The following is a 27025-nucleotide window of genomic DNA, read 5'->3' as shown; positions in this document are numbered from 1 at the left end:
ACCTTTCTTCTCAGAGCAGGGTTTGCTTGTGCTTTTGGTTGCTATGAGTGTCTGGGTAAACAACAGTGTAGTGATCTTCTGTTTCAGAAGAATGGCTCAGTATTTTACCTCTTGCCACCAGAACCTCACGTACTGTGACAGTCCCACCTGATTTGGCCTGTTAGGCGAGATGTATTAATACAGTGTCAGAGATGGCCTTCTTAACACTTTTTTGATCTGTAGAAATCTCTTGAGTTTAGGATTCTATTAAGAGCCATAACATTTCATTACTGAATAGCTGAGGTAAATAAAGGGAATTTAGATGATAGTTGGCATCTTGAGCTCTTTTTCCTGAGCTACTGTTTCTACAAATACCTGCAGACAGCCAAAATTATTTACGTGCAGATTTTGAAATGACTTCTCATTGAACTCAGGTCCTAGTATAAAGGCTAATAACTTTTCAGCACCTCAGTTCCTTCCTAATTTATTTTTAGTCTCACTCAGGTTCATGCCTCTGTCCTAGTGGAGAAAACTGGGTTTGCTTACTGTCATATCTCTCCGTTATCTTATAATTACACACACCAGTACTCTGCTTCAGATTGTTTCCCCCGGATTTAAACTCTTACCTTGACCTGTTAGAGAAATGCCAGTGTTTCAAATTTTATACTAATTAAAAATAAACCATCACTGCTCTCATCAAACACCATAGCCTCCCTGTAAGAACTTTTTAGCTACAGCATCTGTTTTATAAGCACTGTCACTCTATAAATTGAACCACTGACAATCTATAAGGATCTATATCTGTGGCCAATAACTCTTTGTTAACAGAAAAGAGGGGCACAGCACATGGGTTGAAAACTACTGTAATAGTCCATACTCAAAGTAGTTATGGTTTACTATCAGACTGGGAAGGTGTAGCTATTGGTGTCCATAGGGTCAGTTCCGGATCAGGTACTATTCAGTATTTTCACTAATAATTTAGATAATTTAGTAGAGTGTATGCCTATACAATCTGTAGATGAATTGGAGCTGGGGGGCATTGCAAGTATTTTGAAGGGCAGAATTAGAATTCACAATGACCTCAAAAATGGAGAATTGCTCGGAACTCAACATGAAAGTCAGTAAAGATAAGTGAAAGTGCTTTACTTTTGAAGGAAAAAAGAAATGAATATCTACAAAATGGGGAGTAACTGAGTAGGTGGTATTACCACTGAAAAGGATCTGGTGGGTGTAATAGATCACGGTTTGAATGAAATCAGTGTGACACAGAAGTGAAAAATCTAATACAATTCTGTGATGTATTAAGTGTTATATGCTTGATGAGGCCTCAGCTGGAGGACTGTGTCCAATTCTGGGTGCCACACTTTAGAGAGAATCCAAACAACAGTTAGGTTTAGAAAACCTGACCTACGAGGAAAGGTTAAACTGGGCATATTTAGCCCTGAGAAGAGAAAACTGAGGCAGGAATGTTACAGATTGTCAAATGTCCAGGGTTGCCATGTTCACTAATGGTAGGATAAGAAGTGATAGTCTTAATCAACAGCAAGGGATATTTACGAAAAACTTGCCAACTAGGTGAGTAATTAAACATTTGAGTAAGAGATTCCACAACCTCTTCTGGAAGCTATCACTGAAGGTTTTTCTGAACAGTCTGGACATGCTCTTGGTTTAACTAGTCCCTGCCTTTCCATAGGGTACTGAACTTCATGACCTTTGCAGACCTGTAATCCTACGATTGTGTTTCTCTTTTCACTTGCAAGTAAAGATATAATAAAGACCTATCCAGAGTCCTTTTGGTAGTCAGTAGTCTGAACGATGTTGCCCAGATTTCCATGAGGCTTACTGCTAACACTATTGGCTCTGTTCCAGTAGTTTTCACAGCCTTAGATTTTGCTGTGAGGGAGGTGTCTTGTCCCAAGTCTAAGGCTGTGTCTGCACTACAAGATAAATTTGAATTTAAGGCAGTTAGTTTGATATTACCACGTGACTATCTTCACTTTAAATACTATTAGCTCAGTTTTGGGAACACTAATATCAAGATTACAGTATCACTGTTACCTGATGGATGTAGCATCAAGCTCAAACTGAAAAGTTCAATTAAAGGCTAGTGTGGAAGTTGAATTTATTAGCCTTCAGAGGTGTCCTGTGTATAACCTACAATGCCTCCTTAGTGCTCTGCTCTGGCCGCTGCTCTCCAGGTGTGCCGGAATTAGGTAACAGGAAGACAGCGAATTTCGAAGCAGGAGCAGTAAGCCTGTGGCTGTGGGCTCATATTTGTATGAGAGCCTGAGAAATGTTTGTCTGTCTGTCTGTCTTTCTTTGCAATTAGCGCTGTGAGTGCATCTACACATTACAAATATACCCTGCAGGGAGTTCATGGTTCTGTCTTTACACTTGTTTTTTCTGCACTGCACTGCCACACCACGTGGCAACAAGGCTGTTGTGGGGGTTGCACTTGCATAAGACACCAAGAAACTTCTTCTCAGTTCTTCTTTACATTTGTGCACAAACACCCGCCCTCTCCCACAGGCGCCATGCAGTTGGGATCTTTCCCATGCTCAGCCATATCACGTGGGTAGCCCCCAATCCAATAAAAGGACATGCCTGCTGTTTGGTGCTGACCATGCTGCCAGGCAGTACCTTGTCCCATCTTACATACGTTTAAGGCTCCAAGGGCGGGAAAAAATCTTGGGGGCTTGCAGCTGCTGGGGGGAGGTCTCCCCCAGTGGCTAAAATAGTTGGGGGAGGGACCACTTCAACTGGCTCCCCCACTGAACCCCCCCACGCCCCTAGCAAGGGACCGCTGGTGCTTGGAGCCACTGAGGGGAAGCCTCCCCCAGCAGCTAAGATATTCGGGGACTTGCTGCTGCTTGGGAGAAGTCTCCCCCTGGTGGCTAAGATAGTCGGGGGTGGGGAGGTGCTGCTTCATCATTCCAGGTGGCTCTGCAGCTGCAGACCACAGCACCGCGCCCCACCTCCCTACTCTCACACACGCACCACCAAAAATATTTTTGAGAGGTTGCTGTCTATTGCAGACACCTGCTGGTCTGATATTTTGGTTATAAAATTTTTTTTACTAACATCTATCTGTTATGCTTCAACACCTTTGGGCAGGGGGAAGGAGGCTAGTGGAGACTCCTATTTCCATTATAAGTTCAGTGTATGATATTTCACTACCATCACCCATGTTCACCATGTTTGTGTAGTGAAGGGGAAAGTCAAAAATCTTTTTTTCCTAGATTTTTCTGTCCTCTTTCTTCTGACTTTGTATTTATTTTCAGGGATTGGATGCAGTCATGGGAGGCGGGGGGCACTCAGTGGATGTCCGGTTGAGAATTCATTTACTGAAGTGACATTTCTGTAAGCTTTTTTGCCATTTCTGTGGGCTCTCTGCTTTTCCTTCCTTGCAATGGGAAAAATGGACGTTTGCTTACCATGGGAGGGGAATGAGGAAAATGCAATATGGGAAGATGATTTCAAAGACCAGCGAGCATGCCCAGAATGCTACAAGGATGAGGGAACTGGAATTGGAATGTTTGCCAATTGAGTGTGGCAGCAATTTATTGACTTTGTGAGGAGCACATTGGGAGGTGAGGATGGTCAAATTCAAACTTATGAATTCCACAATTACAAAATTGATATTAGTAAATTCAAATTTATTTCATAGTGCAGATGCAGCCTAAATGATGGTGTTTAGGAGAAGTTCCGATGAAGCTCTGTTTCACGTGGTAGGAAACATGCATACCTATGTTGGCTAGAAAAATAGGGCTTAGCTTTTTTTCCCATAGGTCATAAATTTGTGGTCAGGATATTTTCCTCCAAGCACAAACTTAGTTCTGTTTTGGGGTATATGTGAAACCACTGCTTTTGTCCATGTACCCAAAAGGAAGCTCAGGCTTGCTTTCTGCTTCTAAGAGTTCCATAAGTTGGGTAGTAAACTTTTTATTTATTTGGAAACACGTTTTGGAGGCAACCTTACAGTTGGCTTTTGTTCTGATTGTAACCATTTCCTCTGACTTTTATATCCTTTTACATTGTCTCACCTTAATATTACATTGATTTTCTTTTCTGACCTCTTCCTCATTGTCCAGATCAGGTGAGATATCTCTCTGCAAAGTGTCTTATGCCTCTGGCAGCTAGAGAGGGTGATTCTGGCCCTAAGTGAAGAGATTTCAGGGACTCCTAAATTTTTGTGGCTAACTTGGGGAAGACTTGAAGTGGGTGTGCCCTTTTGGAAAATCTCGGAGGCTTTGGTTAACCTGCTTAGTCATGTGTCACATATTTACTGATGGCAGTGGAGCAGTCTTCTGTCAAAGATACGTATGGGTCGTAGCTTTCAGTTTGGCTTGGCTTCTATCTTAATGCTAGTCCATGCTCTTATTTCATTTATACAGATAGGTAGATAGAAAATTTCACACACCCTTTGGAGCGCTGCTGCACCCCTTTCCATAAACAGTGACATCAACAGGCCTCCAAAAATTGTTGGTTTTCTCTCCCCTCCCGCCCCCCCGCAATTGGGACAGTTGATTTGCCTGGTCACACAGTCATCACAAGACATCCCAGTCGTATGAGACACTTGTTCGAGTCATAAAGTACCCTAATTCCATATTCCCAGGTCCCAGCTAAAGCACACATGGATTTAAGTCTGCCAGGGTGGAATACTCATATAGATGCCTTCTTCCCAGCTCAAAGAACTTAGTCCATAAGGGAAAGCAAGATTCCCTTAAGCACCCCTGGAACTAGGGTGTCTGAGTTGCTGATTTAGCATTCAGAGGACACTTTTGGGGGAAAAAGCATCAAAGTTTGATACCATAGCAATATTTGCATATCTGAACTACTATGGTGGCACAAAAAAAACCATTCAGATCATCTTACAGAACAAAAGACTGGTAAGACAATTGGATTTTTCCAGTAGAGGTTTGAGAGAGAAGATTTCTCTAACACACTGTGTCAATTGCTCTAATTGGGCAAGATCACAGGAGGTATGCATACCTGCTGATGCTCTCCCAGGTGATAGCAATTCTGTTAAAATTATGACCATTGCCAGTAGGGCCCAGAAATGCCTCCAGACCCCAGTACCCCAGTGGGTCACGTTTGGTTTACATCAGGGCATTCGTGAATGTAGGTATGTCCAATAGTGTGACCTGATCCAGACCATGATATACTGGAAGGGGTTTTTGTTCCAACCAAATGATCAGGTTCTGTGTCCAGGAAAGATATGAAGTCTCAGGCCCCCGCATCCATTGAGACTTAATGCTCCCACTCTACTGCAGCATGGCTAACTCCTGGACTGGGTTAAGGACGTGTCTTTTGACATGCTTTGCAAAGTTTCCAGATAGCATTTCCTGCACTCTTTGACATGCCGTGTCAGTTAAATGTGCAGGTGTTTTCAATTGCCGCTTTTGATAGTAGACTGCTGAGACCAGTGCTCCTGTAAAATGGAGTGAGATGTTTTCTTTCCTCTTTCTCCTCCCTCACCCACAGGATCCTCAGGTAGCTTGTTCTTCCTCCGTAGACAGTGTTCTTACAAGTTACTGCTATATGCGATTAGTATGTGAAGTTGTATTTTGAGTCAGAAGCATTTTATTATAATTTACTATCTAATCTCACTTCTGTGGCTTGGTGAAGAGCTCAAATTTCTGCCTTACTAAGCTCAGGCATTGACAAGAAGCTTGCTGTGTGTTTGAACAGGTTAGGTTATGTCTACGGTTACTGGAAGATCAGCTCCTTCAGGGTTGATCTTCCAGTGTTCTATTTAGTGCGCCTAGTGGGGGTGTGCTAAATTGAAGCATCGGAGCTCTGCACTCAGCCTGAATACTCCTCATTCTCGCAAGGAGTGAGAGGTCGATTGGAGAGTTTCTCTAGTCCACCTCCTGCTGTGTGGATGGCCAGAAAAAAATCAATCTACGATACATTGATTCCAGCTTATGCAGTTGTTGTAGCTGGCTTTGCGTATTTGATTTTTTTGGCTTAGTGTAGACTTGGCTCTTCAGAGTTGTCTGATGGATTTCTCACAAATTGGATAGAATCTGGGTGGAGAAACAAACAAGGGAACTAATCTTGGTGGAGAAACAGAGGCAGGAACAAGAGCTGTATGCAAGATTATTTTTAATTTTACGCATATCTCACCTCTCAATACCCACTCCCGCTATTATGGCAGTGGATCCTGCGATACCTACGGGGTCCTGGTCCCATGGCAGGGCTCTACACTTTAGCTAACTACAGCTCAAGAGGGAACTCCTGGAGAGCAGGAAGACCTTGCACGATGAATGTTATCCTTCCTGTAGGATCAAGTGTGAGTGAGAAGGGAAACCATTGTCTAAGTTGACATGATTACGGCTCAGATAATCGATTAGCTTGAAGTGGAGAATATAGTTAGCCTCTGATTCAGGCTCTGTTCTAGGTAGACAGGTTTGACTCAAACTATTTAAATATATTCTGAGTGAGTGTGGGTTTGCAGTGTTTGACCACATTCTTTCATTTTACTAGCTGACCCAAATTGTTCTATATCCACATTGTACATTTGCAGCAGCACTCATATATTTTATATTAAATGTTGAGTTTATTGGGACTACACAAGCGTACAATATATGTACATGTTAATTGCAATGGTCTGTTCCTGGTGATGATGTAAACATTGTTAGCTTTTGTAGCTCTGTTCTTTGAGTAAATGTTAGCTTATTGCTTTGAACAAAACTTAATGATTAGGAAATAAGAATTAGTAATATGTTCTTCAAGATACAGTCTGTGTTTTTCAAATGCACCACAACAAAAGTTTTTCTTGTCTTGTAATGACTCCCTTGAATTACCCCCTTGCTTAGCTGTTACAATCAGCTGTTCTACAGTGACACAGTAGTTTAATAGAAATCCAAAGCATGTGTGTTCCATGATTACGTAGCCTTTTTGTATTTTAGGTTTAGTCTCTGATTTCTGCACATTTTCAGCATCATCCCATCTCTAAAAAATATTATGTCAAAGGGTAACCTTCAGGTATATGGATAACTTGTCTCTTCACACCATGCAAATAAGTGTAACTGTACACGTGCACTGTGTGACATACTAATATTGGCACTTGAAACAAAAATTCATAATTTGAGAAGTTCTCTATTCACTTTTTGATTTGACATACGTATTCAGTGAGGTGAAATATAAACCACTTTTTATTATCAAAAGGTATCTGTTTTTATAAATGACAAGAGAGTAGCCCTATTTTGTATGGTCAACAAAGCTGTCACACAGAGTAACAAAATACACAACATGTAGACCCTTTAACTGCTTCTTAGCATAGATTGCTTCTAACGCCTTTTGAATGTCTCTCTAGTATGTCTATAATCTTGCCCCAAATCCAAGATTCTATGCTTCCTTTAGACAAACAGGAAGTTCTAGGGACTGGTTCTAATAGTGTGAATGGTTTCATACTTCGCTGAAAATTATTTAGTCAAATATCAATTCCTGAAGGCTGAAATATATTTTCTTCTGATTTTACTGTTGTCAGTGAGATGCTAACACAAAGCAAGTTCAAATTAAGCTTCCATACTTTATGTAAACTTACATTGTATGCCTTTTAGTGCTGTCAGGCATAGCCTCCTGTGAGACCTCTGCTGGCCAGTAAAGTTAAATGCTGTTTCTGTAGCACCTGAACAGTCTCTTTAAATGTAACATCCATCATTCACTTTGAATATAATGTCCTTCAGTAGGTGACAAATTTGTAAGGCAGATAAGCTTAGAGATGGATGGTTTTGATTTCAGAAAACTTACCTAGAGCAAGTGGTTAAGGTCACTAAAATATTTAAAATCACTTTAAAAGCATGCATACTTTAGGCACACCACAGTAGCTGAACTGTCATTGAAATATCTCTGCACATCATATCTGCATTATTAATATTTGTATGATGTAGTGATTTACTAACTGAATTTTGAAATGAACATAACCAGCTTTAACTAACAATCTTCCATTTTACTGTGGAAAACTTGCTTTTGGGGAAAAACAAATTTAATTAGCTTTAGGTATCTGTAATGAATTTGCTTTTTTAATTACTGCTTTTTAGTTTTTATGGTTTTATTTAAGCATGCTAAGCCTTTGTATTTTTTGTTTTTTAGATTTGACACTGTTGAAGGCATGTAAGTGGTTATTTAATTTTTTCCAAAGACTTCAGAACAAAAGCTCTTTAAATACATAAGACCTTTAATGTTAAATGTTTCAAAATTTTAAGTTTTCATGTTGTTCAGCTGCCAGCATCTGGTTTTTACTCAAGTGCTTTTTGTTCTAAAACTGCTTTAACATTTCAAATGGCAAGTTTTATAAATATTTTCAGTGATGGATATTCTTCAAAGAACGCTCCCTTTTTACTTTTGAAAGAGTTTGGTAAATTCCAGAAAAATAACAAAGAATAGAGGACCACTGTAGTGGTTGGAGATATATGTAAATTATGCAGTTCACCCAAATTCTCTTTAGTCTCATTTAGTTCCAAAGTAATTGTTATATGGTAAACCCTCTAAATAAGCGGCTTCAGGTTGTGCGTAACTCACTTTAATGTGAGTTAAGCACAACTTGAAGCTGCTTTTGTGGCTGTCACCCTGCCTAGCTGCCCACAGATGCAAGGGGCAGCTAAACAGGCAAAGAGCCCCTTCTCCCTGCCTTCTTCCCAGATGCACAGCTGTCAGCCTGACAGCAGCACCACTGAGGGAAGGCAGGGTGAAGGCTTTTAGCCTGACTAACTTCCCATAGCTGCAGGCAGATAGGTAAGCTAAGAGCCCCTTCTCCCTGCTTTACCCCAGGGCTGGTCAGTGTCCTGGCTCCCCTCCACTGCTGGAGCCAGGAAACTGACCAAGGCTGCTGCCCTGGTGAGTTTCCTGGCTCTTCAAGGTGGGGTTGGGGACAAGAGCCAGGCTGCTGCCTGGTTCCAAGATCCCTACCACTTGGGGGAACCAGGAAGTTGACCAGCACATGTCTGGTCAGTTTCCCAGGTCTCCCAAGCAGCGGGGAGCTGGGAATCAAGCGGCAGCTTGGTTCTTAGCAGTCTTGATATTGTGAGAACTGGGAAACTGACCAGCAAACAGCTGGCCAGTTTTCTGTGTCCCACAAGCAGTGGAGAGCTGGGAGCCAGGGTGATGGTTGGTTCCTGTCTCCCTGCTGCTTGTGAGGCCCAGGAGACTGACCAGCACATGGGTGGTCTGTTTCCCAGATCCCGCAAGCGGTGGGGAGATGGGAACCAGGTTGCCCCCTGGCTCCCAGCTCTCTGCCACTCTGGGAGCCAGGAAACTGACCAGGTGCTGATCAGTTTCCCAGGTCCCACAAGCAGCAGGGAGAGGGGAACCAAGCAGCAGCTAGTCAGTTTCCTGGGTCCTGCAAGCCCAGGGAAGCTAGGAACCAGGCTGCAGCTTTGTTCCTGTCTCTCACCCGCTTCCCGACTTACACAAAAATTTGAATTATGTGGGGGTTGCAGGAATGTATAACTTGAGAGCTTATTGTATTAGTACTTTTTGAGACTTTGTGGAATCTTCAGTACTTTAAATTTATAGAGCTGTTTGTTAAGGGGTTAAGCTGGCAAACTTGTTAGTGTAGTCAAATTTATCTCTGATTTTATGGCTTGCAGAGGTTCCATTTTTTATATTCATAAAATGACAAGCGTTCTCTAAGCCCACAGTTAACATTACAGGTGTATATTTAATACACGGAGAGTGGGAATGTTCCTGATACTTTCTTGGACTTCTCTATTTTTTTTGTGCTAAAACCCCATTGATTTTTCTAGATATTATTGACACACTCGTAAAAAGCTCCATTGTGGATATTAGCCTGCTGGCTTTGTGAACTCTCCAGGGCCTTGACATTTTGGAGGAAATGTGAACAGTCTCCTTGAAAATGACTTGGAAGACAAACCTACCTGTTTCTTAGGTTCCGGTGTCATAGGGAGTCAGATCTGTTCCATCTGAAGTCCACAGGGATTTTGACAGTGACTTCAGTGTAGTACCACTCAGACCCTTACATTAGTAGTTCTTTGCGTAGAATAGACACTTTAAAACTTTATCTCTCAAGTTGCGTCTACATGGCCCCCTCCCTTTCAGAAGGGGCATGCAAATCAGCAAGATTGGAAAATGCAAATGAGATGTGGATTTTGGCACGCCTCCTTCCCCCCCCCTCCCCCCGCCGGAAAGAAGGGTGCTTTCGAAAGCGGGATTTCCTTGTGAAGGAACCCTTTCTGCATGCTGCTTTGGCTTCCAGAAATGGCTCTTCTGGAAACCAAAGCATGTGGGAATATGTACATGAGGCATGATATTTAAATCCATGCCTCATTTGCATGCCCCTTCTGAAAGGGAGAGGCTGTGTAGGTGTGGCTTCAAAGAAATACATGTTAGTACATGCAAGAGATTAGATTTTGTACACAGAAACCCTACTACTCAACTTCACTAAAATATTCAACAGTTGAACCCTGAATTAGTTTTATATATTGTGGTACTAGACTTGTAACAGTATTCCAAGTTACATGCTGTGTTCATCAGGAAAAGGTACAGTTGCTAACAATCAAACTTTGTACAGTAAAAGAAAATTCTGAATTTGGCATAGCATCAGTTTCCATTTGAAATCTAGTGTTCTGCTAACATTTGGTGTGCTGCTCTAAATTTTGCAGATTGGTTCAGATACATCTCAAATACCTAAAATTGTCACCTTTTGAAGCGCATGTTTAAAAATACTGAGATTTAAAAACTGTTCAGCTGGCCTTGATTTCATAGGATATTTCATTTTTTGCTTTATTTTTGGCTATCATATACAGTTATGTTTTACCATTCATAACTCATTTTATACAGTTGTCTCATTTGACACACATACCACTGCTCTGACTATACATTTTTAAAACTATTTCCCTCTTGTGAAAGAATGAGTTGCCATGCTTTCACCTACCTCAGATACTTTTAGGAGAACTCTGAAGGCATAAAGAACATTCAGGCACACAAAGCAGTTATTTTATTTTTGATGAAATGACACCTAGTGACCCCAAATACAGTTTGCTTTCCAAGTGAAAGTCACACAGTCTTAGGTGGATAGACATTCTCTGCTCTTTGAACATTTTAGTTTCTTGTGTATGAAATATCAAACAGTGGTAATATACTGTGTCTATATATACATCTATTTGCATTACATCCATATGCTAGTTAGAGCTAATTTTTCAGATGTTTTTGTAAAGCATACATATTCAGGCTGAAATTAATTTGTTCTAGTGGGTTTTAATGTTTGCGTACCAAAAGATTGGTCTTAGAAGAGGCTAACTATAATATACATTATCTATTCTCCAGACAAGAGTGAAGTGAATGTGCTGTATAATAAGTCTATGCAAGATTTTACAGACCACTGAAGAATAACATTTTTAAAATGCTATTTTAAACTGAGTAGTGGGATTAGTAAATCTGTTCCCTAAAAGTGTATGGAAAAATTTAAAAAAAAACATGTATTTAAGTAGGTACATTTGTAAAGCAAAATATTCCATGACAGTAAAGCTTTCACAAATACATCTAAGGTCCCAACTGCTCAAAAGCTTCTCATAATTCCTGTGTGTTGAAAAGTATCATCCAGGAATAGATTGTGTTTAACACAAAGCTGAAATTGTTAATTTACCTTTACTGGATGATTCCTTTAGACTCTAAGATTTAAAAGTCTTTCTCTCTCTAGCCCCACCACTTTTCTTCTCTTGCTCTGTCCTAGTGGAAAGCTATCTTCCTGTTCTTCTTTGAGTACATGCTCATGCCCATTCTACATCAGGTGTATGTGCTCACCACATGTACTGATGCCCCATGTTTTTCCCTCTGCAGTCTGGCACTGTCTAGAGAGGTGCTCATATGACACAGTAAGAACAACAACAACTGCTTCCCCCGACTTCAGTTCCTCCTTGTCATCAGTGATGGTACTTAGGACATTCACTACTCTTACTACCTTCATTCATAGACTCTTCAGTTCTTGCAAAGTTCTCTAAATAATAATAGTTCTTTTTTGTTGGCCCTGTCTGGGATCAAGCTGGGGGACAGGGCATGGCCCAGTCCCAAGGCTTTGAGTCCTGTGATCGCTGTAAAGATCCTATGCCTATCAGCAATCCACATAGCAATTGCCTCAGGCGCCTTGGTGAAAGGCATATAAGTGACAAGTGTTATATATGTACATCTCTTAAACCCAGGACGAAGAAGGAGCATGAAATCAGGCTCAAAGCATTCCTGATAGTCAGCACTTTCTCCGGCCCTTGTGCGAAGGTCCAGTTTAACACCCAGCATTGTGGCTTTAATGTGCAATGCCTCGTCACCGAGCTGGCAACTGGCCATGAAGAAGGCCTATGGGGTTTATCTCCTACTCCCCTCACGGGAAAAACCAGGGCTGGGGGTGAGCTAAGATCCATGTTGGGCAGCTCGTCTCTTTTGGAAGTTGGAGGTCTATTCATGTTGAGTTGTCCAGTCCTTTCATTGCCTGGAAGCTTAGCCACAAAAGGAGGCCTCTGTCAGCATCAGATGCCATTGGCATCCAAAGATCTCCAGGTTGCAGGAAATCCTCATGCTCCGTGTGCCACCCAAACTTGCCCCAGCAGTGCACAGACCACTGGTAAGCCTGCCTTGGGACCTTTTCAGCTGCCTTCACCTTTGGCAGTGTTCCCGTTGCATGGTACTCCCTGTCATCAGTCAGTCACTAGGAGCTGACATGTCTCAGATCTGGGGAGCCAAAGCCATCTCCAGACTCTAGCCACTAACAGCAGGAGTCAAGACCATTCTCACTGGTTACCTGACACAGATGTATAGAAGCACACACGAGCCTTGGAACCGACCCATCAAGCAGAATCATTACAGATCACAAGAACATGTATCCAAAAGAGCTTCCACACACATACCCAAATCTGTCCCTGTGAAGAGTATCACTGCATTCAGGGAGATCCGGATGGCAGCCATCACACAATACTTTGATTACTGGTCTTGAAGCATTGTGCATAGGTCACCAGTCTCCTGTCACAGATCTGCTGAGTGCCAGGGGTCACTGAGATGCATGTCCTGGCTGGATGATTAATCCTCTAGATATGACCAGTCACCATCATAAAGACACCGCTCCAGTAGATACTGGTCACAGGGTACCTACTGCTCCAGATGTGATCTGGAGGAGGGCTCTATCAGTGGCATGATTTCCTAGGCTCTTAGTGCTGTCTACATCGCAAGCACCAAGATCTGCCCCAGACCCAGTGGCAGGTTCTGTGTTATCAGCAGACTCCCTGGGGGTTCACTTAACTCTCCCAACCAGCTCACTTGGTATCAGGAACTTTGGACAGGCCAGTGGACTTGATGACCCAGCCCCTTCCACTGCTCCTGTCTCAGGAGAGAGACATCCCACGTCTGCATGGACAAAGGGGATCAACCTGATGGACCATCAGGGGTTACCATAGATTCTAGTGGTGCCAGTCTCCTCCTCATCCCCATGTGAGGCTATCATCTAAGCCCCTTACGCTGTTCTTCAGCATGGCACTAAGGCACACCAGACATTATTAAAGACAGTTGTGTCCAGTCTCAGCCACAGGCAGAGGAATTGGAGGAGTAGGTGGATTCCCTGTTGGATGTTCAGTCATCCATAGCCCCTGCTAGGGTGGCCCTTCCCATTTATGAAGGGTAGCAAAAATAATTACTGCCTTGTGGAAAGCTCCCTTTTTTCTGAGCCCCAACTCTGCATCTCCAAGCAGGCAGTGTGTAATCAAAGGCAATGGATACATTTGTTCCCACCCTGCTTCCAATTCCCTGGTGGTCAAGGTGGTTAACCACAGGGAACATGAGACAACCTAGCACTACCCCCAAAAATTGTCTCAGAGAGGCTGGGCTTGTTCAGACAAACGTATATTTTTCATCTAGCCTACAGTTGAGGGTAACCAACCACCAGGCACTCCTGAGCCTCTAAGATTTTAGTATGTGGCGAACTATGGACAAGTTTGAGAACGCCCTCTTGGCGGTTTCCTGTAAAAAAAAAAAAAAAAAAAAAAAAAAAAATATTCTGGGTGGGCCTCAAAAAGGGCATGGCTGCTGCAAGGGCAGCTCTCTAAGCATCATTGCCTGCCACAGATTCCACAGCTGCCTCTCTCTGGCATCCACCATCCTCATGTGGCAAGCTACTTGGCTGGCTGTCTCTCCAGGCTATATACCAAGACTCAGCAGCCAATCCAGGACCTCTCATTCAACATCCAGGCCCTGTTTGCAGAGCAGACAGATAAATTACCCAGGCTGAAAGTCTCCCATTCCACCCTGAAAATCTTAGGGTGCTACATGGTGGACCTGCCCCATAAACAGTTCAAACCACAACCACCCCAGAAGCAAGGGATCCAAACTTGGCAGGACCTGCATCACAAAAAAGCCCAAGAGCTATAGATAGCGATTGAGCCACCCACCTCTGTCTCTTTAATTTTTTTTAAATCCCAAAAGCCAAGGGAAGTCTGTCCTATTCTAGACTATTTACAGAACATAATTTTGCATGGTCTCCCTGATTTCCATTATTCATCCCATTCCTGGATCCCAGGACACAGGTTATGCTGCCCTCAACCTGAAAGATGCGTACTTTCATGCAGTGATCGTCCCAGGACACACACACTTTCTTCATTTTTACACTAGGTTTTGCCCTCTGCCAATTTTTGGCCTTCCCATTTGGCCTGGCTACAATACTGAGGGTGTTCACCAAGCATCTAGAGGTAAGCAATGACTTCTGTAGGTGCTGGGTGTCCAGATTTGTCCCTTCCTTGATGACTGGCTGCTCAAAGGAGTCTCCAAAGAGTATGTCCAATGCAACAGGGTCCTGCAATCTGTGTAGCTCTCTGTGGGGATACTTGTCAATGACAAAAAGTCCATGATAGTCCCAGTCCAAAGAATAGAATTCATTGGCCTTATTCAACTTGACCCAAGCAAGACAGGTAGATTCTTGCTGCCAGAGAAGTTCCAGGCTGTGTTGGACCTCATTGCAGATGTCTCCCAAGTTTCCTCTGATGACCATCAGAGTCTTCCTGTGTTTGCTGAGGGGTATAGTGGTGTGCACTCATAGTCCACCATCCCAGGCTCTGCATGTTGATTCCTCCAGCAGTGGCTGGCATTGACCTTTCCCCAAGCCAGAGACTACCTCAGATATAAGTATTCCCTCAGCGGTACTCACCTCATTGCAGTGGTGAACCAATCCAGAGAAGGTACAGGAAGGAGTCCCATTTGACAGTCCCACTCCTTCTCTCAAACTTGTGTTGGATGCCTCAACTGGACCATGCACCTTGAGAATCTCCACACCCAAGGACTGTGGACCCCTGAGCAGGCAACAGTATATGTAAAATCGTAGAACTCAGAGCATTTTGGTTGGCTTGTCAGGGTCTTTCTGCCACTCCTCTGGAGCAGGGTGGTGAGAGTCCTGAGTGACAGCATGGCCTGCCTGATCTATATCAAAAGGCAAGGAGGAATGTGCTTGTCAGCTTTCTGCCAAGAGGCACTCAGGCTTCTGCATCTGCTGTGCCATCTGGTTGGAAGCTGGTCAACTCAGTGTCAGGTATGCCATAGGGGATCAACTCACCACAAGTGGTTTGTTTCATCTGAAGGTGGACCCCATGATCTTCCAGAGGTCCCCATGCAGATCTGTTCTCCAGTTTTGCTCCTGACAGGGCCTGAGCAGGGACTTCCTTGATGATGCCTTCCTTCCTCTGTGGTTGAAAGGTTTTATTATACATGTTCCTGAAGATCCCTCTTACCAACCAGGTCCTTCTAAAGATCAAGAAACAGAGCATGAGTTATGTGATTGCCACAGGGTGGCCTCACCAACATTGCCTTGGGCATGCTCATGAGCATGGTTGTGGACATTCCCTGCTCTCTTCCCAACCATCCAAACATGTTGTCACAGGACCTCTTTTCAGATCCTATACCCCAGCCTCAGGTCTTTGAATTTGTAGGCATGCATGCTTTGTGATTGAACCCTGAGGAGCATACCTGCCTGGAGGAGGTCCTACATGTCCTCTTGAGAAGCTGAAGGTATCCATAAGGCTAACCTACTTAGCTAAATGGACACAGTTTTCCTGCTGGGCATCAGAGTGCAGCATCTCCCCTTTGTTTTTCGGTGCAGTTAATCTTGGACTACTTACTGCAGTTCAGGAACCAGTGTACCTTGCTGTCCTCTCCAGCTTGCAACAGCTGATCCAGGGTCAGACAGTGTTTCCTCATGACATGACAGATTGCTGAGGTCTTCAAGAGACTTAATCCCCGGGTATGGCCCCATTTCATAGTAGGACATTAACCAGGTTCTCTCCAGGCTCACTGGGCTCACCTTGGCGCTCTGGGCTCCTGTTTCTTGTCCCATTTGTGTTTTAACGTAGCTTTCCTTTTGTCAGTGAGGTTAGCAAGATGCATTAGCTCAAGACCATGGCCTTGGAACTGCCTTGCACAGCCTCTTATTAAGGATGGGGTCCAGCTGTGGCCCCAACCAGCCTTCTTGCCTAAGGTGGTATCTTCCTACCACATGAAACAGGATGTATTCCTGCCTATGCTTCATCAATTTTCAAAAGGCATTTGAGAGTATAGATCAGAAAGTGAGTTGGGTGGTGTTGGAGTCATACAGAGTGGATAGCAGACTCATACGGTTGTTGAAGGATATCAATGACAATGTGGAGGCAGTGGTGAGAACATGCAGGGAGTTAGGAAGTTGGTTTAAAACAAGTAGAGGTATGAGACAAGGAGATCCAGTATCGCCAAGTATCTCCATCGCACATCTGGGGAGAGCGATGGACAAGATCAAGGAAGAGATAGAAGGTATATCTGTGCACAGGAAAAGAATTAACAACTTGAGGTTCGTGGATGATATAGTTATCATTGAGGAAGATGAGAAGAAGCTAGGGAAAATGGTGCAGGTGCTAAACGAAGAAGGGAAGCAGTATGTACTGATTATGAACATAGTTAAAACAAAAAACGATGGTATTTGAAGATAAGGAAATCGGAAGGAAGATCATTGTTGATGGTATTGAACTAGAAAATGTTGAGAAGTTCACCTATCTGGGGAGCAACATAATGTATGATCGAGATTGTAAGAAGGAAATAGCGACCAGAATAGCAAAAGCAAGAGCAAGTTTGAAGGCAATGGGTAAGATCTGGAAAAGCAAAGCAATTAACTTGGGAACGAAGCTGAGTGTCTTGAAAATGTGTATTCAGCAGCATGTTGTACGGATGTGAGACATAGGTGATAAAGGAAAGATTCAAAAAGAATATTGGCATTTGAAAGGAGTTGTTATAGAAAGATTCTGAGAATGGGATGGATGCAGGAGGTCACCAATGAGGAATTCTATAGAAAGATATAGCCAACAGAGAACCTGCTGCAGAAGGTTATAAAATGAAAGCTACAACTATTTGGGCATAATTGCAGAATGAACAACGAACGGAAAATCAAGACCTTGGCATTCAGCATAATGGACGGTTCAAATAGGAGAGGCAGCCCCCACAGAGAATGGAGAGGTGGTATAGTAGATTGGTGCAGAGCTAGTCTGCAGAAACTAAGCCAGTCCGCACTGGACAGGGAAGGATGGAAGGAAATAGTGAGAGAGGCATCAGACACCAACGAGCACTGAGCCCACGGTTATTGATGATGATGTTCTGTGCCAAGTTGCACAAGATGACAGAAGAGAGGCCATTTCACACCCTAAATGTCTGGAAAGCCTGGACTTTTTACTGGGAGTGTACGAGCCTTTCTGCCCATCAGCCTAGTTCTTTTATCGCTACATCAGTTAGGATGAATGACCTCCTGTTTTTTCCTCTGCGGATTTCCTGTATGATCACCTCTTGCATACAGATGTTAAAAGCTGACAAAGGTCCCACCGCCACTGATCATCCAAACCCATTTGACTAGAGTGCAGGCATTTTTGGCAGACTTCCTGGTGCACCTGCCAATCCAGGACAGCTGTAGTTCCTTGCTGTGGTCTTCTGTCCACACATTCATCTCGCATTACACCATCATTCAACAGGCCAGAGACAATTCTAGATGCAGAAGAGCTGTATTATCTACATGGTCATGAAGTCCTACCCACATCCACAGTACTGCGTGCAGTTGCCTAGTGTGGAATGGACGTGAGCAAGCACTCCAAGAAGAAAAGACACTTGACTGTTTCCTAATGGGGGGTTTTTTGGGGATGTGTTGCTCAGGGTCCTTTCCACAACCCACCTTCCTTGCCCACTGTCAGAGTTTCTGGCAAGAAGGAACTGAGGGTGGGAGTAGCATGCAGCACCTCTATACTGCACCATGCGGGCACTAGAGTCACCCCCCTGTAGATACTGCTGAGGGAAGAACTTCTACCACCAGTGTGTGTGACAGGCACACCTGCTGCTCTAGTGGTTCTATGAAAGATAGAACATAAACAATTCAACTTACAGCTGCATTGTATGCAACCTAAATATAATAAGTGAAGATGTTTACACTATGTAATCATGTCTCTCTCCGTGGTTCAACATTGGTTTTGCATGCAGTTTTCTGAAATTATGAAAATTTAACTTAAGATAGAGAACACAACCAGACACATTATTCCATTAATTTTTTGGTTTTTGCTTGCCTTGCTTTTCACTATCATATATTCTGTCATGTACTGCAAAAAAGATCATTTGCTCATTGGCTAACCTTCTCTGGGTTTATGACAGGAGCCCTCTGGCACAGATGGAAGAAGAGAGAAGAGAGCATGTGGCCAAAATGAAGAAAATGGAGATGGAAATGGAACAGGTCTTTGAGATGAAGGTCAAAGAAAAAGTTCAGAAACTGAAGGACTCTGAAGCCGAGGTAACCAAAATGTATATTAAATACCAGTAGTCTGCTTAGTGTTGTCTGATGGAGGGAATGCTTTCCTCAAGGACACTGTAATGTACATGTGGTTTGAAGATTCCCTCATGGCTCCCTAGTTACGAATATAACCAGGAGTTAGAATTTAAATGAAGTTTTGACTAACTGTCCAAGTTATGTTTCCTAAATAAAGGAGGCAAGCATGTATTTTTCAACGTAACTTTCACATTTAAACATGCCCAACTTCACTTCCATAATCATAGTATGCTAAAAATCTATGCTGTAGTCCCATGTCATTCTTTGATGTTACTTAATGTTACTTTAGATTGCAGAAAATGCATAAATTGGCTAAGAGCAACGAAGGGTCCTGTGGCGCCTTATAGACTAACAGAAAAGTTTTGAGCATGAGCTTTTGTGAGCACAGACTCACTTCATCAGATGCTGATCTTGGAAATTTCCAGGACCAGCATCTGATGAAGTGAGTCTGTGCTCACGAAAGCTCATGCTCAAAACTTTTCTGTTAGTCTATAAGGTGCCACAGGACCTTTCGTTGCTGTTACAGATCCAGACTAACACGGCTACCCCTCTGAAAATTGGCTAATGTGACACTTTTTTAGCAATAATAAAACCCTTTCTTGAAATCCTTCACTCTGCCATGCCTGTGACAAATCATTCAGATAACTGAAGGAGCAGACAGATGTCTTGCAATTTTTCTAACTATTGTAATGTCTAAAAACTGTAAATCTGTATAAAAATTAAACTGTCACTCACCCCTCATGTCACTTTATTTGTCTTTTGCCTTAGCCTATACACTCTTCTGAGCAAAGTCTAGACTAGTCTTTTCCAAAACAGCCCAGTGCAACAATCAAAGCTGCAAATTAAAACATTTCTTAGTAGTCTACAGGAAACTTGTGGCAATAGTGGCTGCCAGCTGCTCTGGGAGGAGCCAAGGAGGCAGACAAAATAGTGGGAGAGAAGTGGATAGTGATAGCCTGTTACCCTTCTTTGTCCAGCCTTGCTGCCCTCCCCCACTATCCAAACTCTCCTCTTTTATACCCAATCCACTGAAGTCTACCTACATAACTTCTCCATTGACCCGTTCTGCCTTCCTAGTGTATGCTTTTTACTCCCTATTGAAGTTGTAAATATAGAATCAGAGCTGGAAGGGACCTCAGGAGGTTATCTAGTCCAGCCCCCTGCTTCAAGCAGGATCAACCCTCACTAAGTCATCCCAGTCAGGACCTTGTTAAGCCGGGACTTAACCTCGAGGGATGGAGAATCCACCACCTCTCTAGGCAACGTATTCCAATGCTTCACTACCCTCCTGATGAAGGAGCTTTTCCTAATATCTAACCTACACCTCTCCGTCTTTAACTTCAGACTGTTACTCCTTGTTCTGCCATCTGACACCACTGAGAACAGTTTCTCACCCTTCTCTTTAGAGCTCCCCTTCAGGAAGTTGAAGGCTGCTATTAAATCACCTCTAAGTCTTCTCTTCTGTAAACTAAACAAGCCCAAATCCCTCAGCCTATCCTCATAGGTCTTGTGTTCCGGCCCTTAATCATTTTTGTTGCCCTCCACTGAACCTGCTCCAGAAAATCCACATCCTTTTTATACTGGGGGGGGCCCCAAAACTGGACATAGTATTACAGATGTGGTCTCACCAGTGCTGAATAGAGGTGAACTACTACTCTAGACCTGCTCAAAATGCTCCTCCTAATGCACCTTAGTATGCCTACTATATCTGCACATTTAAGCTGTGCAAGTTCAAAGATGGCAGAAGGTATTGACAGGAAGATTGGAATTGGGTTCAGGGAGTATGTCTCAGTATTTCAGCATGTGTGCTGTGGGTCTGGTGCGTGCATGAAAAGCATGTCTTTCAGGACACAGGTCATGGAAAGGAGGGATGTAGAAGACATGGAGCATGAAGAAAAGCGTACAGGACACATGGAAGAGGTGGGAGGGTTACAGAGAATGTGGGCTGGCACTAAAAATAAACAAAAGTGACAGCAGTTTATGCTTTATTCATTTTTAAACCTTATACCCATTGTTACACTTTAAAGATGGATAAAAGCATCTCTTTCTGTTATCTCCATGGGTAGCCCCACCATTCATGTGTGTACTCACACACCCACCTGCAGATCACTACGAAGTCTTCGAGAGAGACTCACAAGCATTGGCAGCTTTACTATGGGGGACTTTCAAAGGCCTTACCAGAGCATATATTGTTACAGCAGTTACATTTTAATTTTTCTAGTAGTCCTGGAAATCTCCAAATGAAATTATTTAAATGTATTATGTTGGCTGCAGAATACTTGTCATTGCAATCATGTAGATTCATGAAAGTCACCTGTAAATGCAGTACTGATACCTAAACGAACTGCAGTTTGCCTCCTACCACCTATACTATATCCAGATGTTCCTGACCTCTGTTTTACATAGTTGCCCACAGCACATGCCTCATTCCTAATGGGCATATTCAAAATGCAAACTTTTTACTTCAGTTTTGAAGAAATCATATGTAATATACATAGATATGATTTTATATTGTCAGAGATACCTTAACTTTAAGGTTTGTGAGAAGGTGGATGTACAAGTAGAGGAAGTGAAATCGTGTGAAGGCAAGACAGGAGACAAATACAAGGGGCATTTGAGAAGGAGGCTTAAGAGGAACACAAAGCAGGTGAAGGGTAGGAGAAAGGAATAGCAGCACGATAAGTACAAATTGAGTTGTGCATGGCTTTGAAAATAAAATTTCAAAGCTTGTATCCAATATTGAAGGGGAGAGAGAGCCAGTGAAGGGAGTCAAGCCTTACAAAGTAGGCTTTTGCCCAGGAAAACTTATGCTTAAATAAATCGGTGAGTCTTGAAGGGACCACAGTACTCACTGATTTTCCAGAAAATTTAGGTTGACATAGGTACAGCAGTCAGAGGCATAGAAAATCCTCACTTCTGTCCCCTATAGTTTTGCCAACTTAATCCTGGTGTAAATACTGTTAGGAAGAATGTCTCTGTTGACCTAAGTAACATTACCCAGGGAGGTGCATGTCCTAGTAATGGTGAACCCCTTGTCACTGGTGTAGATTCAGCCTGCACTAGTGGGTTATGCTGGCACGGGGGGAGAGCATATGGTAGATTTCTTGAATGAGAGGGGAGTCGCCGTAAGGGGAAGACATCACTGGCAAAAGCTAGCTGTGCCCAGAAGATGTCAATCATTTAGGCCCTATCCACGTTAGAGAGAAAGGTAGTGTTTTAAAATCTTAGCTAATTATTTTAAACATGTCTTTAAACATCATGTAGCAACTAGTAGAGTGGTTTTAACACCTTTCCCTGTGCTCTTCCTGGCATCCTTCACCCCAAAGACATTATTGACCTAGTGATCAGTCATAAAAATCCGAGTAGGGGAATGATCTGCTTCAAAAGCAGTAGATTAGAATGAAACTGAGGAGGCTCGTTGATTGTGATTGGCTGTGATAAGTGCTTATGCTGTTCTAATAATCTTGTTGCTTTGTGCTCCCTGGTCTGTGTCCAGCTGGGTTTTTTTCTGGTCGTGACCTTTACTTTTACAATTGCATAATAGCATTGTGGTTTTGAGGCACTGGAATGTTATCAATGATAAAGAGGAGCTATAGTCCCCGTGCTCAAGAAGTTTGGAGGGAAGATGGTGAAGAAAAGTTGGGAACTGTAAAGAGGGGAATCAGCAGCTTTGATCTCTAACCAGTTCCTCACCTAGTTACAGTAGCTGGGGCATATGCCACAGTGCAACTCCTAATTTTGTTTCTAGTGTTGCAGAGTTTGTATAGTGTTTGACTAGGTACTATGCCTCAATTTTTAGCTTCAACGACGCCATGAACAAATGAAAAAGAACTTGGAGGCACAGCATAAAGAATTAGAGGAAAAGCGCCGCCAGTTTGAGGATGAGAAAGCAAATTGGGAAGCTCAACAGCGTATTTTGGAGCAACAGAATTCTTCCAGGTAAGGGGGATTTTTGTTTTCTGAAGCTGCTTGTAGCTATGTTCCACCTGTTGTGTAATGTTAAAAGAAAGTGTGGTCTTCTCTGTACATTTTGATCAGTAGCGTTTCTGCTTGGCCCACTCAAAAATAGTGGAAAAGGTCACACTGCTTTTTAGTGTAAATGAGCGTATTTTGGAAATGTGGAGAATGCCACCGTCCACAGCAGGCAGACACGCATTCATTACTTGCTAAATAAAACCAGTCGGAACAGATACCATTCATCGCTGTAGGAAAACTTTATTAAAACTTGAAGGCTGACTTTAATTTACTTATCTTTCTTTGGATTTTATTTGAAGGTTGGTTGGCAATTCAGATATCTGATTGAAAGCCATCAACTGGCAGTAGGAGCATAATGACAAAATTATTGCTATATCAGTGCTGTGTGCATAGCATGCCAAGGAAAATTCCTCATGTCTAAACCAGAACAGCTGAAAACTGTTTTATACATGTGCTGAATTTTGTCCCTAAAATGTTTTAATTTTGAAATGTTTTATTTTCTTAGAACCTTGGAAAAGAACAAGAAGAAAGGGAAGATCTTTTAAATACTTCTACCGACCACCAGTTATGTATTAGTTGCCAATATGCCAGCCTGGACATCAGTGTTCGTTGGGTCCATTTGACCAATTTTGCACCAGTTGTACCCATAACAATGGATTTAACAGCATGACAAATTTTTTGTTAAAATTGATGCAGATTGAGATGCCTTGAATTGTCTAGGATGTTGTGTACTTGGAATAATAACAGCTCTAAGTACCTTTTCCTTTTTCTTTTTAAAACAGATCTCATTTTAATGCAAAAGAAAACATTTTACTGTTGTACAATCATGTTCTGGTGGTATTTTGTTTACAGGATATTCCAAAATACAAGGACTCTGGAAGGTTTTCAGTGGGGATAAATTGCCATAATATGTTACAAACTATGCTTCTCTATTATAATACAAGAATTCCATTCAGTGCAGCATATATAATAATGTAATTTAGGCTAACACAGTTGACCCTATTTTTTGACACTTCCATTGTTTAAAAATACACATGGAAAAAAGAGTGCACCTAAAGCTTTTTATAACAACCCTTTTTGTTTTGGTTTCTTTAAATATATTCTATCCTCATTTAGTAACTACTTTAGCCAGAAGAATTTCATTACTGCTTCATTTTTTGTAATAACATTTAATTTAGATATTTTTCCATATATTGGCCCTGCTAAATAGAATATAGTTTCTTTCATATGGTAGGAACCAGTGAATAAATCTTTCCTTTAACTCCTTTTACATGTTATGGTAAGTAGCAGGAAAATGCATTTATAGGTCATTTTTAGGCAAAATTGTGGAGTTAACTACCAGCCTGTTTCTACCTGTGTGCAGTCTGTCTTTATTTTACTAGAAATGGGAATCATGGCCTCGAGAAAAATGTCACCATTTTGCATTTAGCTGTATTCATATACTGCATTTCTGTATTTTTGTTTGTATTGTAAAAAGTCACATAATAAACAATGTTGTGATGTAACCTGCTTCTGTATGATATACTTTTAATGCAACTACAGAGTAAAGTACTCACTCTGGAAAATATTTCAACTTAACCATGCTTAGATACAAAAAATTGCATTTAGAGTTTTTATATCAAGTTTCTGCGATCTGGGGTGTATCAGTGGGTCTTGATCTTAAGGGTTTTTTTGTTTTGTTTTCTAGGTAGCTGAGTACTAGATATGAGTAACTGCTCCCAGAAACAACAAACTAAAAATTTCCTATCTGGAAAATGACACTAACTTTTAATGCCTTTTTGTGTTTCCAAAATAGTAAGGTGTTAGGACACCTTTTCTACTATGTTCCCAGGGTTTGTTTTTAAGCATTTATTGCTATTAATAGTACTATGTAGCCTCTGGGCTTTCTCAACTGTTAATGAGTCAAACTGAACATGTTGGCCAGGAAGGAAGCATATCATTTGTAAAATACTAGAATATTATGCAGGAGTGAATGCAGTAATGCTTTGAGATACACATGTGTTGAATTCATGTATCTCGCTTTTACACTAGAGGGGTGTGTGGCAGGGGAATATGGGGGGGCGAGGAGACCTGCAGCTGGAGTGGCCGGGGGCAGGGAGGGAGAAGGTTCTTAACCTGGTTCCTGGGTCCCCTGCTTGCAGGAACCAGGAAGCTGACCATCCACGAGTTGATTGATCAGTTTCCCAGGTCCCACAAGCAGCAGGGAGCCAGGAAGCAGGTTGCCCCCTTGGCTCCCCTTGACTTGTGCAAAAATTTGAGTTATGCAGGCATGCAACCCCTGCGTAACTCGAGGGTTTACTATACAATAAAACCTCAAAATGCATGATTTCGAGTTGCGCTTAAATCACATTACTCCCTCTGGCTCTGGTTCAAATCTCGTCCCCCTTCCCCGAGCCCTGCTTACCAGCCTAATACAGCTCCCGCTCACCCCCCGCCCCTGGCTCCAGCTTACCACCCTCATGCTCAGCTCCAGTTCAACGGCTTCCCTGCTGGCTCACCACCCAAGCACGGCTCCAGCTTAATGCCCCCTCCTCCCGTGGCTCCGGCTGAATGCCCCACCACTGTATGCAGTTCCAGCTCAACACACATGCACATCCCCTGACCTGGGTCAAACACCCCACATGCGGCTCTGGTTCAAATCACCTGCCCCAGTTCAACTGTGCCCCCCTCTCCCTCCCTGTGCATAGCTCTGGTTCAACTCCCCCGCCCTGGTTCAACTCCACCCCCCCCACAGCCCTAACCCACCACAGGCTTCACCTTTCCCAACTGCCCTCCCCAGCCCCACGGCTTACCTTTCAAAGGAGCTCCAGGTGCTCCTGTTGCTTCCCCAGCAGTAGAACGTGTATTCAGTCGGGAGAAAAAGCCCCTCCCCACCCCCAACTTACGCAAAATTCGAGTTACGTGAGGGTGCGTGGGAACAGAACCCTCACATAAATCGAGGCACTATTGTACTATGCCACTGTAGAGTCAAAAGAATTGAAAAATGTGACACATTTTGTAGAAAACAGAAATGTCAGCATATTTCCCAGATTATTCTACATTGCAGGAAACAATTGTTACCTGAATTGACTTTGTAATAGGAAAAGAGAATCCCAAAGATGGTTTGCTTAGCCAGACATGTTGTTGTGAAATTATAGACCTGAACTGGAATAAGTAGTTTTCCATTGTCAGCTGCAGGGTCTCACTCTTAAGGTTGTTAGAAAACTGGATTGCTTTCCACAATATTTCCCCCAGTCTTTATAAGTAATCAGGTCTCATCAAGAGGCTAAAGTGTTCAGCCTTTAATGCATTGTAAAAGCAAAACAACCTCATGGCATTTATTCAGATTGTTTCATTGATTTTTTTCCCCTATAAAATTGGCTGATTTAAAATTGAAATTTGAACTTAACAGCCAACCTCTCTTCAAATGTTCAGTGTGGGAATCTTAACATCCAGCTGAATAAATCTATCAAATGGGAGTGGAGGGGTGATTTGAATGGGGGAATTGTGTTGCAATAGGTTGGTCAATGTTAATACCGTGCCACAATTTTACTACCATAGATGATAGGGCCTGTGCTGTTAACACTGTGTATATGCAACATGACACAATTTAATTCAAAAAGTCACTGATTTCTGTCTGGGACTAACTAGATGATAAATTTGTGGTTTCCCTCCTGTGTCTTGATAAATTACACAATAGCATCTTTGCCCAAGAGCTTTATATCCTAGGTAAACAGATTCCTCTGCCTAGTTGTTTCCCATCTGAAATATTACAGTAAATTTTCTAGCATCACATCCTGAATGCCACATTTCCTCTACCCTGTGGTTTTACCAGCACACGTAATTTTCTTTATTTAAACTGTATAACAGCTTTCCTATAGCATACCACTAGGTGGTGTCAATCTGGCCACTTTTCTGGTAAACAGAATCTCCTGGGACTACTCTGTTGGTAATAGCAGTTTGAAGGTGCTCCTGTACTTACATATGTAGCCTATTAAAACAGGCACTTGACAGTGAGTAAATATTAACCATGTTTATGCTGCATTCTTCTGGGGTTGGGTTTTTGTATTTTTCTTGTTCTAGGTTTTATTCATCCTAAAATTAGTTCCCCCCAAGAGGAGATTCTTGGAAAATGTTGTCCCATAGCAAATAAGTACTGTCTTCTAGCAGAAGAGAGGAGACTGAATTTCTTTATGAATGGCTTGATACTATTTTGCATATTAGCATTATATCTCAGCTGAAGGCTTTTAAGCCACAGGAAGACCTTTCCAGCTGAAT

At 42.5% G+C, this 27025-nt stretch overlaps 1 protein-coding gene across 2 annotated transcripts in view; it reads left to right on the top strand.

The window, feature by feature from the left end:
* The window catches only part of SEPTIN7 (septin 7), a 123056-nt gene extending 98783 nt beyond the window's left edge, over nucleotides 1-24273 (top strand). Inside the window, exons 11-14 of one of the 2 annotated variants that reach the window (XM_074988101.1) lie at nucleotides 8080-8100; nucleotides 18622-18757; nucleotides 22593-22732; nucleotides 23274-24273. In XM_074988101.1, coding sequence (XP_074844202.1) covers nucleotides 8080-8100; nucleotides 18622-18757; nucleotides 22593-22732; nucleotides 23274-23313 — 337 coding nt within the window. In that variant the 3' untranslated portion in view covers nucleotides 23314-24273. The remainder of the gene's footprint in view (nucleotides 1-8079; nucleotides 8101-18621; nucleotides 18758-22592; nucleotides 22733-23273) is intronic. The other variant, XM_074988102.1, reaches the window with a different exon arrangement.
* The last annotated feature ends 2752 nt before the right edge of the window (nucleotides 24274-27025 follow it).

The sequence above is a fragment of the Carettochelys insculpta genome, chromosome 2, assembly GCF_033958435.1.
Source record: "Carettochelys insculpta isolate YL-2023 chromosome 2, ASM3395843v1, whole genome shotgun sequence".
Taxonomy (NCBI): Eukaryota; Metazoa; Chordata; order Testudines; family Carettochelyidae; genus Carettochelys; species Carettochelys insculpta.
The sequence above is the reverse complement of the archived record's forward strand: the minus strand, read 5'-3'. Positions and strand labels throughout refer to the sequence as shown.